This window comes from Lithobates pipiens, unplaced genomic scaffold, assembly GCF_037356315.1.
Source record: "Lithobates pipiens isolate NorthernLeopardFrog02 unplaced genomic scaffold, aLitPip1_a1.2 Scaffold_19, whole genome shotgun sequence".
In the NCBI taxonomy this organism is placed as follows: Eukaryota; Metazoa; Chordata; class Amphibia; order Anura; family Ranidae; genus Lithobates; species Lithobates pipiens.
In genome coordinates, this window is record NW_027507764.1 from 105,168,691 (window position 1) to 105,181,833 (window position 13,143).

Genomic DNA, 13,143 nt, shown 5'->3' on the forward strand with positions numbered 1-13,143 from the left:
GAAATGAGGAAGGGGGCAAACACTTTTTCACACCACTGTATGCAATGGTCCATTTAAAGCAGAATACACATGTTTTATTCAGATATGAAAAGTCACTAGTGATTTGCTAATATTTCATTATGCCTTTCAATGTCAAAGTACCAACTACAAACTTATTTTTATTCTTAAGGTAAATGGATTTTCAGAATGTAAATTACAAATAGAGCTAAAAGACGAAGAAAGAAAATGCATGGAAAAGCTGATCAGGCAGAGAACTGCTGGGTTTAGTGGTAAGAGCTCCGTAGAGCAATCTTCCTTTTTTATCTAAAATCAAAGCCTTCTGTTTTTAATGAAAAAAATAAATAAAAAAATATATATAAGTATGTTACCACAGAAATTAAAACAAACAAAAAGTTATTTGGAAAGTCTGTATTGTATATTATATATGTGAATATGCCTGCCAGGGTCGCTTTCATAGTCAGAGATACTCGAAGCTTAGATGCCCAAGTCAAATTTAGCAACATCAGTATGGATCAGTTCATTTGACTTTCTGACAATTACAGTCTAAAGGTCCATACACACGATCAGAAAATCGGAAAAATAAAATAACGCTTTTGAAGAGATCGTATGATAATCTGATGGTTAGTACACGGCTTTCGAAAGCCAATCACGACAGTTCATCTGATATTATTCTAAGGGACAAACATGAAAATTTTCCTCGTACGATACCAGCTCGCACGATTTTTGTTTAATCAGTACAGTCTTCATCTGAAAATACAATACAATATATTACTTCTGAAATGTTGTTCTGTCATACAAGAATTTGCGTAACTTTAGTAACCTCTTCATTTTCAATATATTATACTACTACTATTATATGATACTAGCATGCATTAAAAAAAATTTGTCAGATAATCTCATCATGTGTATAAGGCTTTAAACAGGCACGCTGCCATTGTCAGGCTGCAGTGACATCTACATTGCCATCTACTGGCTGAAGGCTTACTTAGCAAATGAAGTCACTAGCCTGTATGTGATCACTGTGTCATAGTTTACAGTGATCATATGATCAAGAAATACTCTGGTTCCTGATCATTAGTAGGAACTGGAGCTGTCATCGACAGTCCAGTCTCACAGCTAGCTGTGGTGCACAGTGTTGGCTGCTAGCAGCCAAAGAAAGGACAAAGATTATGTTACCTCCAGCATTGGGCATCCTGTGGGGCAACATTAATCTGCTATTTAAAATATTAATCTAGACTACAGGCAAGAAGGGGTTAACATTGATACCCAAAAAGAAAAATTAGATGAGAAAAAAAAGAGAATTACTTTACTTTATACTGACTAATTTGACCACTAAACTGCTAAATATAGGAGAACATATTGGCAAATGTCTTAGCCAATTACAAGTCAGTCTTTTGATTTTCTTACCAATACTATCTTCACCACACACCATCATTTATGTATACCAAACATAAATATAGTTATGAGAAGCACTTTTTCCTAGAAAGATGAGAGACAACACAAAAATAAACCCATAAAACCAACTGACCCAGTTTCCAGGAAACAGTCCTTAGTTTTAAAAATCTGTTCTTGGAATTTTTGTACATGGAAACATTCTAAAGCTGGCTATACACTAGTACAATTTCATACAAACATTTTTCATTTTAAGAACATTTATTTCATTTTTCTAATCACTGGTGGGGTTAGATCGGCATTTGAATTTTACTGCAGTGACAAGAAAATTTGAAGCAGGGTGGAAATTTTTCTAACCGTGTATGTGGTTTTAGTTCAGTGGAGTCTATTTGTTCCAAAGAGGAATAATAAAAGCAAATGAAATATTAAATTACTTTGAAATGACGTTCGTCAAGCCGTCAAATGTAGGGATGGGCCAAACGATTCCCTGTTCGGTTCGCACCAGAACTTTTGAACATTGGGAAAGTTCAGAACCGAATAAAGAACACCATTGAAGTCTATGAGACCTGAGCGTGAAAAATCAAAAGAGTCCATTTTGAAGGCTTATATGCAAGTAATTTGGCATACAATGGTTATGGGGTTCCAGTTACTGCATTGGGGGACATGTATCAATAAAAAAAAAAGTTTGTAAAAAATGTCATTTTTAAATGAGCAATGATTTATTGATGCTTAAAGTGAAAGTATAAAAATGAAACATTCCTTTCAATATAGTGCCGGGGGGGGGGGGGGTCCCCTTAGTCCACCTGTAAAGTGGCACATTTGTACTGTGTATAGAAGCTGCTGCAGCAATAATTTCATTCGTAAATCCCAAAAAATTTAATTTTCCCTGCAAGCTTTCTTTATTTTGTAATCAACGGCTTGGTTAGCCAGTCTGTGTGATGAGGCCACAATGTAGTGCATGGGGAACAAGATTAGAGATTTTTTGGATAAATTCTGGCGTCTCTACCACAGACTTTGGATTTCTACTTCTGTAACAGGTTCAGGAAAATTGTTCTTTGGGTGTCGATGGCGACTCTACACTGTAACCCTATAGAGGTATCTTTGATGAAAGCAAGAATTGGCCTTGCTGTCAAAAATTTAAATGACATGCACCTGTCAAACAGGTGTGGAAAAATCGTTTTTTGGGTATCGGTGGCGCCATCACACCGTAATCCTATAAAGGTACTCTTGATGAAAGCAAGAATTGGCCTTGCTGTCAAAAATTGTAATGACATGAACCTGCCAAACAGTTGTGGAAAAATTGTTCTTTGGGTATCTGTGGCGCATTCACACCGTAACCCTATAGAGGCACTCTTGATGAAAGCAAGAATTGGCCTTGCTGTCAAAAATTGTGATGATATGCACCTGTCAAACAGGTGCAGAAAAATTGGTCTTTGGGTGTTAATTGTGCTCATGAAACCTACACCAAAAAAATTCTTCCAGATGAAATCAACACCCACAACACTAGGCAGCCTAAAAGTCCTACAGATATTCCACATCCCAAAAACACTTAATCGGTGACAACGGCATCAGGGGCTTCATAGCTGTTGGTAATCCAGGACTGATTCATTTTGATAAAAGTCAGATGGTCCACTGAGTCTGTGGAAAGACGCATTCTATGATCAGTAACAAAACCTCCAGCAGCACTGAATGCACGTTCAGAAAGCACGCTGGATGCAGGGCAGCCCTGCAGCTTAATAGCATACTAGGCAAGTTCTGGCCAGTGGTCTATTCTCATGACCCAGTAAGCCAGTGGATCGTTGACTGGAAAGCTCTCCGTCTCTGTTTTTGCCCCTAGATAATCATCCACCATGTTATGCAGATACTGCCGATGGGATATGGAAGCTGACAGCCCTGGGTGGCGAGGACTAAAAAAATTGAGAAAAGCATCAATTAGGCAGCCGACTTCTCCACCGCTCCTCTCTTGACCAACAGAAGCCTCAAAACTATGTTTTCCATGACACTGTAGCCTACCAGTGTCTGGAACTTATGCTCAGTCCAAACTGTTTGCCCATTCTTAGTCAAATGTACTAATATAATAAGACTTTTTGTATGACTTTTTGTACAAAGTTTGTACTAAAGTTCATTTAAAAATCTACTAGTGTATGGCCAGCTTTAGTTTTTAAAGTTAACCAGCTATACATATACCGGAAAAGGTAATTTGTTTACATTGTAGATTCATGAATGAATGAATGAAATACTTGTATAGCGCACAATGCGAACTGAATCGCCTCTAGGCGCTGTGGCGAGCTTTGATCATCTGCTAAAAGAGGAAGGTCTTGAGTTTTTTCCTAAAAGCCAGGTGATTTTCTTCCAGGCAGATGTTGATTGGTAGAGCATTCCATAGCCGAGGCCCTTGGACAGCGAATCTCCGATCACCCTTGGATTTATACCGGGCTTTGGGCACGAGGAGGAGGTTTTTGTTGGCTGATCAAAGACTGCGGTTTGGTGTGTAATGATTTATTTTCTCCATTAGGTATTGCGGAGCTTCTCTATGCACGCATTTGTGGGTGAGGCACAGGGTCTTGAACGTGATCCGATTTTTTACGGTTAGCCAATGTAAGCTCCTCAGTGAAGGAGAGATGGATTCCCAGGGTTTTTTCCTGTTATCAGCCTTGCCGCCGTGTTTTGGATCAGTTGTAATCGCGCAAGTTGATATTGTGGTAATCCTATGTAAAGTGAGTTTGCGTAGTCCAGTCGTGAATTAATGATTGTTCCAACTACCACTGCTTTGACATTTTTTGGGATAAAAGGGATGAGTCTGCGAAGCATGCGCAGCAGATGGTGAGATCCACTGACTACAGATCCTATTTGCGCATCCATTGACATTTGTGCGTCTAAAATAACCCCGAGACTCTTCGCTTTGGTCTTTGGGGAGATAGTCTGCCCAAAGACGGTTGGTGGAGACCAGGAGGTTTTGGTTGCGGGCTTATGATTTGGGTGTAAGATAAGAAGCTCTGTCTTTGATTCGTTCAGCTGGAGGGAGTTAGTGGTCATCCAGTCCTCTATTGATTTGAGGCAGTTTTCAAGTTGTTGTTAATGATCTTTTTTTCCATTGATCCGGAAATAAAGTTGCGTGTCGTCAGCATAAGAGTAGAAGCAGAGATCTGAGCATCTGATGATTTGAAGGAGTGGGCGAATGTAAATGTTGAAGAGAACGGGTGACAACGGAGAGCCTTGAGGGACTCCGCAGGTGACTGCCTGAGTTTCGGAGAGGAATTTTCCTAGTTTCACTGTATGTGACCGATTTCCTAGGAAGGACGTGAACCATTGGAGATCTATGTCTTGGACTCCGGCTACTTCTGTGAGGCGGACGAGTAGAGTATTGTGATCTACTGTATCAAACGCTGCACTTAGGTCTAGCAGTACGAGGAGACACGGCTCTCCGTCATCTGCTGCTTCGAGGGCATCATCCCAAATCTTGAGGAGAGCTGTTTCTGTTCCATGACCCGGGCGGAAGCCTGATTGCAGTGGGTCCAGGAGTTTGTGAGTATCCAGGTGAAGTTGTAGCTGATGTACTACAGCTTTCTCCATGATCTTAGAAATGGTGTTGAGGCTTGTAATTGGCCTACAGTTGTTTGGATCCTGAGGGTCCAGGTTTGGTTTCTTGAGTAGAGGTTTGACGATGCCTTGTTTGAGGATGCTGGGAACAATCCCTTCGTGGAATGATCGCTTTATGAGGTGGGTTATGGTTGGAGCCACGATGTCGGAGCATTCTTTCAGTAGTTTTGTGGGGATGATGTCAATAGGTGAGGTACTGTCACGCAGTTTATTAATGATGTTTTTTGCGGTGTCTACGGTAATTGGGGATAGTGAAAATTTTGGCGGTTGCGGTATGTTGGTGCAGACATCCTCTTTATGTATTTGCTGGCTGAGGTTGGATGTTTTCTTCTGACAAATTGTTTCCCTGATGGTTTTGACTTTATCGATGAAAAAATCCAACAGTTTGTCACAGTAATCCTGGGATTCGCTTTCTGGGGGTTCTAGGCACACCGGATTCATTGATTGATTAACCAGTTTAAACAGTTCCCGTGGTTGGTTTGCGGCCGTTGAGATTGTATATGAGAAGTGGTCCTTTTTTGCATTGAAGATTGCTTTCCGATAATTCTCTGTGAGACCTTCGTAGTTAAATAGGTTTTCCTCGGTGGGATTTCTTCTCCATGTTCTTTCCGCTTTTCTGCGTTCTTGCTTTAGTACGGAGAGGGAGCTATTAAACCATCCAACATTTTTCTTCCTGATGAGTGCCCTGCGTTTTGGTGCTACCGAGTCTGCTGATTGCAGTAATGCCTTGTTCAGGGAGTTGAGTGTCTTGCAAGTTAAAGTGATCATAAACGGTCCCCTTGTAAAACAACCTATTCAGTTTAAAATAGAAATGAACGGCAAAACATTTGTGTATACATATAAAATTAACATTATAAATAAGTTTTCCCCCCCCTTTTTTTTATAAGTGTTTACATTCCCTCTGTTCCCTCTGTTCTCACTTTATAAGAGCTGGGGGAGGAGAAGAAGCAGCACACTGAACTTCCCAGTGAATGGTTGTGTATTGCAGGCGTGTCAGGACAAGTCTGATCATTGGAGGAGGGTACATTGAGATCCCAGCAGAGCTAGAGAACTGACCGCTGACTGGGGATTTCACATAAAGGAAGCAATACAAAGAGAATATGATACTTTTTCATATAAGTACATGGTACAGCAGCCACGTATCAGGAATATGAAGTGTTGTGGTAACAAACGCTTTAAATATTTTCTAACAAGCAGCACAGGGTATTTTTATTACAATTTAAAAACTTGTAATTGGATATAATGTGTTTTTCTCTAAAACAATGCTCTGCAGGATAAATCTATATATAATGCAACTCATTTAAAATGTTGGGTGCTGTATTAAAATTTATCCATTTTATGAATAATACTTTAAAAAGTAACTTTTACTTTTATTACAGTGATTGTAAAGGTTTGTTTTCGTTTTTTGTTTTGTTTTTTAAATAACCAACATGTCATACTTACCTGATCTGAGCAAAGGTTTTGTACAGAGTGGCCCGATCCTCCCTTTCTGGGGTCCCCTGGTGCCGCTCCTGGCTCCTCCTCTTCATTGAGTGCCCCCTTTGGAGAGCCACTTTCCATGGGGGTACTCATGCGGGCACGCCCCCAAATCCTGCTGCTGTGTCCATTGACACAGACAGGAGGACTCGGCCCCGCCCCTGGCTCCCATGGGCCAGTTAAATCAAATTAAGTCACTGGATTTGATTGACAGCAGCTGGAGCCAATGGCTGTTGAAAAGAGAGAAAGAGTACACACTGCTTCAAGCTACTGCAAGGTCTCAAACACTGCTAGCCAGATGCCTGCCTAGGTGTCAGAAACCATGAACCAGACTGAGACAGAAGTACAGTTAAATCACACTTCTTTAATAATAAAAGTAAATAGTAAATAGAGCAAACGTAGTTAAAACATAGCCAAAGTTCGGTAACCGGAACGGATAGTCAGACAAGCCAGAAAGTCAGGAAGCCAGAGATCAGCGTAGTGAAACAAGCAGGATTTGGAGTCAGAATGAATGTCAGCCAAGCAAGTCTTTAACAGGAACACAGGAGATAGTCTCTGTGATGTTGACCAAGGCGAAGGCAGAGACCATCTGGGCTGGATGGCATAAGTAGGCAGGGCTGACGAGCATGATATCTTCAACAGATGAGTCACTGTGGAGAGATAGGAGCTGGCAATTAGCCGACAGCTGAGCAACCAGCTCAGAGGAAGGAAGGGCTGAGCCCAGCCCTGGCACTAGGTCCGTGACCAAGGAATCCATACGATACAAAGAAGAAAGGCGGCACATCCGGAATGAAGAGAATTATGTTTATTGAAAGTCCATAAAATTTAAAAGCATGACACACAAACTATCCAAGGTGCCCAGCAGACGCATTTCACACAGACGTGCTTACTCAATGAGTTAGAGGGTCAAGTAAATGGTCATTCTGCTACAGTGTAGTTTGCATTTTTTTTTTAAATTGGTCTTTGGTACTACTGATGTACTGTCACTTTATTTTATTCTTTTACCATTTTTTCCACTGTCTGCTTCTTCCAGTAAAAGAAAAGTAATACAATAAGACCCCTTTCACACTGGGGAAGTTTTGCAGGCACTATTAGTGTTAAAAATAGCGCCTGCAAACCTCCCTAAAACAGCTGCTCCAGTCACTCAGGGCTTTCACGCTGGAGCGGTGCGCTGGCAGGGTGTCAGAAAAAGTCCTGCCAGCGGCTTTTTGGAGCGGTGAAGGAGCGGTGAACTCACTGCTCCTACCCATTGATATCAATGGGGCAGCGCTGCTATATTGCTGCGGCGGGATTTTACCGGTGGATTTAACACCTTTTCGGCCTCTAGCGGGGGGTTAAAACCACCTCGCTAGCAGTCAAATAGCACCGCTAAAACGACGGTAAAGCGGCGCTAAAAATAGTGCCGCTTTACCGCTGACGCCCTGGGCGGCACAATGTGAAAGGGCTCTAAGGCTAATGAGGGGCCGGTATATTTGAAAGGAGCTTCAGTAACCCTCAGGAACTATTGGCCCCACTATGGAGTTGATTTACTAAGGGCAAATACACTATTCCCTTTTCAAGGGAAGTTACACTTTGCTAGGGAGTTTTCCCAGAGCTTGGCGAATGTGGAGAAATTTTGCAAAGAATACCCACACACCCACTCACATTTAGGGAAAATTTTAAATATTGTATTTGTATTGCAATTGTATTTTGTTTGCACATGATTGGATGATGGAAGTCAGCAGAGCTTCGCATTTTTCATTAAGCTCTGGATAAAATTCCCTTACTAAGTGCAACTCCCCTTGCAAAGTGAACAGCTTATTTGGCTTTGGTAAATAAACCCCTATGTCCCTAGTGTGTCACTAGTTGAGCAGGAAAAAGCTTCCAGTCAGGTGCAAGGTAGAGGGAGATCCTACACCTCATCTATACAGGGGGTCCCCTACTTACAAACATCCGACTTACAAACGACTCCTACTTACAAATGGAGGGAGATAACAGGAAATCTACCTCTAGGAAAGGAAATTCTCTCCTGTAAGAATTATTATGGGAAAAAGGTGCCTCCACCGATGCTTTATCACCAATCCTCGTTTCCCTAACAGCCCAAAATGTTCAAAATCCAATTATCATTGGGACAGAAAGTGAGGTGAAATCTTCTGTACAGGGGCACAGACAGCTTAACAAATGTTACAGGGGTGATGACCCTTCCCTATGTTATCCAAAAAGCTTAAAACATTTTTTTGGGCTGGAGCTACACTTAAAAAATGTACCTGTTCCGACTTACAAACAGATTCAACTTAAGAACAAACCTACAGTCCCTATCTTGTTTGTAACTCGGGGACCCCCTGTATGAATAGCTTGTCTTTCTTGTGGGGAATACACAAGGCGAAGAGCAACAGCCTGCAGTAACCAATTAAATACCAGCTTAGATAAAGCCAGCGATCAAACCTTGATTTCCTGACAGACTCCATGGCAGCCTACGTGTGGGTTTAGTCCCGCCTCCATTACCCAATAGGACGACACTCCCATAAATCTTTGCTCCCTGCCACAGGCCGTGTTCTTTTTTTGTCCTCCTCCATAGGACCTAACATGTGTCTTTTTACCCTGAAGACTTACTTTTTCTGCGATACGGACCGGCCGTGCGACTTGGAAGTCGCAAATTTCCAATAAGCTCTAGCTACTAGCAGAGTATGGAAAAGGGGCATATGGAAGAGGCGCTGAAGAGGTGTATGCCTGGTCACTGACAGGTGAAACCGCGTTTTAAGTCGTGAGCCTTGCTACTAGCAGGTGGCTGTTCGCCCCCAACCCCCCCCCCCTCCTCTCAGAAGTCCGGCATGTGTGGGGACCTACCTCGGCTGGTGTCCGTCTACTGGAGTGGTAAGCCGTTTTCTTTCCATGGCAGCCTTTATTTGTCTTGTTGTCTGCTTTCTTTTTTGCAGTGTTCCCCTGTTTTTTTCGTGTCCCCATACAGCGCCGTGCAGTGTATCTGGCTTGGGCGGCTGGTTTCCGTGCATTCCAGCCGCCCAGTTACTTCCTCGTTCGCCGCTCGGTCGTTCTGCGCATGCGCGAGACCAGAGCGAGGACGAGGCTTGGTTCGCGCATGCGCACTAGCGTTTTTGTGACGAAAATCATGACGTCATTTTGGCGGCGAATTTAAAAACAGAAAACAGCTTGTAGTATCCCTGGGATGTTTGTGAAGCCTGCAGCACCATTCCTGAGCTCTGATTCTTCAGTTTTAGGTATGTGTCTTTAGGGGATCAGTTTTTTTCTCTGCCTCCTTATGCTGTTTTCTGTATTTAAATTAGGCTGTTTTTTCTCCAGCCCTGATGGATCCTTTGGATGCCTCACCGCCTGCTAGTGGCCAGCCCTCTCGGAGAAGGTACTTCTTTGGGGTTACCTGCCGGGGGGGGGGAAGCAGTGGAACATTAGGGAATGTTCCACTAACACTGCTGGTTTTGTTCTACAGCCCTTCTAGGTCTACTCAACGACGAAGTTATCACCGAGGAAGCGACTCGTCTAAGTCCCACCGCCGGCATTCCTCTTCCAGGTCCAGACGACGTGATTCTCCTGCGAGAACCAGTCTCCGTAGCCGGGAATCTTCCCGCCCTTCAACAGCTGGCCCAAGTCACGTAGCTGAAGGTGTATGCTGGGGGTGCAAGACGCAGGTTCCTGCTGACAAGTCCCTTTGTGACGCCTGTTATGTTAAAGCGATGGGTGAAAGGAGTGACTCTGACCAACAGCTAAGGTCTATGGTGGAAAGATTGGTTAAAGACAGTCTTAAGAAGTTTGAAGCCCCCCAGTTGTCTCCCATAGAGTCTCCAAGGTCTCCGGGGAGGGATGCTCAGGCCCAGGACACTTGGGATTCCTCGTTGCCTAGCCATCCATCTGCTGTCCTCTCAGAGAGTGAATCTGAGGAGGAAGAGTCTGGTTCAGGTTTTGACTTTGCCCTGCTTCCTCCCTTGGTCAAAGCCGTTAAGGAAATATTGAACTGGGAAGAGCCGGTAGTGGCCCCGGCAAAACAAAGAAAATTTTTCAAACAATTGAAGAAAGAGCGCATTAGCTTCCCCTTCCTCTCAGAACTGGGAGAAGTGATCTCAGATGAGTGGAGTAAGGTAGAGAAAAAGAATTCTCTTCTATCTAAGATTCAGAGACTTTATCCTTTCAAGGAAGAAGAGGTTAAGAACTTGGAGTCTCCCCCTCTAGTGGACGCAGCAGTAATGCGATTGGGCAGACATGTGACTCTTCCCCTTGAAGACACGGTCTCTTTTAAGGACGCTTTGGATAGGAGAATTGATTCTGACCTAAAGCGGATCTATCTACAGGCTGGCATGGCCTGTAAGCCGGCTCTGGCCTTAGCGGCTCTGTCTAGAGCAATGGAGGTTTGGTCCAATAGCGTTGATGATTCACTCAGGAATGTTTCTGAAGATCTGGCCAGGAGTTCTCCCATTCAGGAAATGAGACTGGCCTCAGCTTTCCTGGGGGAGGCCTCGATAGACATTATCCGTCTGGTGGCTCGAGTTATGCTCTCATCTGTAACTGCCAAGCGTGCCCTTTGGCTCCGTCCTTGGTTGGCCGATCCCACTTCTAAGCAGGTCTGGTGCCGTATTCCTTTTGATGGTTCCTCCCTTTTCGGCAATAAGCTGGATAGTGCCATAACTCGAGCCACTGGGGGAAAGTCGGGGTTTCTCCCCCAGGATAGACGCCTGCAGAATCAAAGAAGATCGTTCCCTAGGAAGCAGGTTCAAGATCGTGCTAGGGAGGCACGCACTTACAGGCCTGGACGGGAATTTTCCAGATCTTGGAGGTCCAGACAGACATCTCTCAAGAAGTCTGCGAAAAGCAGTTCAATGGGGGAGAAGGAGCCGACTAAGTCCTTTTGAGATCAAGCCCGTCCAGCACGTTTGTTCCACTTTCGGCACGTTTGGGCGGCCTTGATCCAGGATTTTTGGACCGTCAAGACGGTTTCATTCGGACACACGTGGACGTTCAGCAGTGTACCCAAGCTCAAGTGTGTTCCCACATCCATTCCAAAGTCGGAAGAAAAAAGACAAGTTCTTCTAACTTACATAAAATCTTTGTTGGATCAAGGCGCCGCTATTCCTGTTTCAGATGTCCAGCGCGGCGGGGGAATGTATTCACCTCTTTTCCTGGTCCAGAAGAAGAACGGTACATGGAGGCCCGTAATAGACCTGACGCATCTAAATCACTACATAAAGAAGGAAAAGTTCAAAATGGAAACGCTGTCCACGATTCAACAATCAGTGCAGCCAGGGGACTGGCTTGTCTCAATAGACCTCAAAGACGCCTATTTTCACGTCCCGGTGGCCACAGAGTTCCAACAGTTTCTTCGTTTTTCCATTGGCCAGCTGCATTTACAGTTTACTTGCCTTCCTTTCGGTCTGTCAACCTCCCCTCGCACTTTCTCGAAGGTCCTTCTGGCAGTTGTAGCCTTGTTGAGAATCAGAAAGACCAGGATTCATCATTATCTAGACGATCTGCTTCTTCTCGCTCAGGACAAGGATTGTCTCTTGAGCCACAGGGATCAAGTCATTGCAACCCTCAAAGAGTTCGGTTGGCTCCTGAATTTAGAGAAGAGCCAGTTGGTTCCTACACAGTCTCTCGTGTTCCTCGGCGCCCTGTTCAACACGGCAAAAGGTACCATCTCTCTGCCCGAGGAGAAGATTGCAGTAGTACGGGACAGGATCCACCTAGCTCTCTCCTCTTCTCGTCTCAGTGCTCTTCATTGCCTAAAGATCATAGGCACTATGGTATCTACGATACCGATGGTGAAGTGGGCACAATGGAGGATGCGCCCCTTTCAGGTGGGGTTTCTCCGTCAATGGTCGGGAGAGAAGGCCCAGTCCATCGAAGTTACTCGACCATGAGAGGTTCCCTCCTTTGGTGGCTTCGTCGGGAGAATCTACTGAATTGTCATTCTCTTCTGCCAATCAAATGGATCTCAGTAACGTCAGATGCCAGCAACAAGGGCTGGGGGGCACATTGTCTTTCGGAAGTGGCTCAGGGCATTTGGGACTTTCCCGCTCGGGGAATAGTGTCGAATGTGTTGGAACTAAGAGCAGCCTTCCTAGCGCTGTTGGCATTTCCACATCTGATAGTGGATGCATCCATAGTCCTCAGGCTGGACAATACGACTGTGGTCGCATACGTGAGGAAGCAAGGGGGCACCAGAAGTCGGTCTTTGCTGAAGGAAGTGGATCCAATAATGCGTTGGGCCCAAAGGAACCTGTCCAACCTAACAGCAGCCTATGTACCCGGAGTCCTCAATGTCCAGGCGGACTTTCTATCACGAGTCCACTTGGACAACAACGAATGGACCCTTCACGAAGAGGTGTTTCAGTGGGTTCTATCCTTGGGGATGTCTCCAGAAGTGGACCTCTTCGCCTCTCGTTTCAACAAGAAGCTAACAAGGTTCTATTCAAGGTTCAAGGATCCGCAGGCCTACGGGATAGATGCCCTAACAGAGCAGTGGCGATTCCACAAGGCATATGCCTTTCCGACAACGCCAATCATCTTCCAATTCCTGAAGAGACTCAGATGGGAAGGAGTAGAAGTATTGGCAATAATCCCGTACTGGCCCAACAGGCCCTGGTTTCCTCTCCTATCCCTCCTCAGCTTTCGGGACCCGGTTCCTCTTCCATCCAGACGGGACCTTCTCTCCCAAGGGTCGGTTTTCCATCC

At 44.4% G+C, this 13,143-nt stretch overlaps 1 protein-coding gene across 1 annotated transcript in view; it reads left to right on the forward strand.

The window, feature by feature from the left end:
- VIPR2 (vasoactive intestinal peptide receptor 2) overlaps positions 1-13,143 on the forward strand; it is a 169,258-nt gene that overhangs the window by 40,669 nt on the left and 115,446 nt on the right. Inside the window, exon 2 of the mRNA XM_077491134.1 lies at positions 170-269. Coding sequence (XP_077347260.1) covers positions 170-269 — 100 coding nt within the window. The remainder of the gene's footprint in view (positions 1-169; positions 270-13,143) is intronic.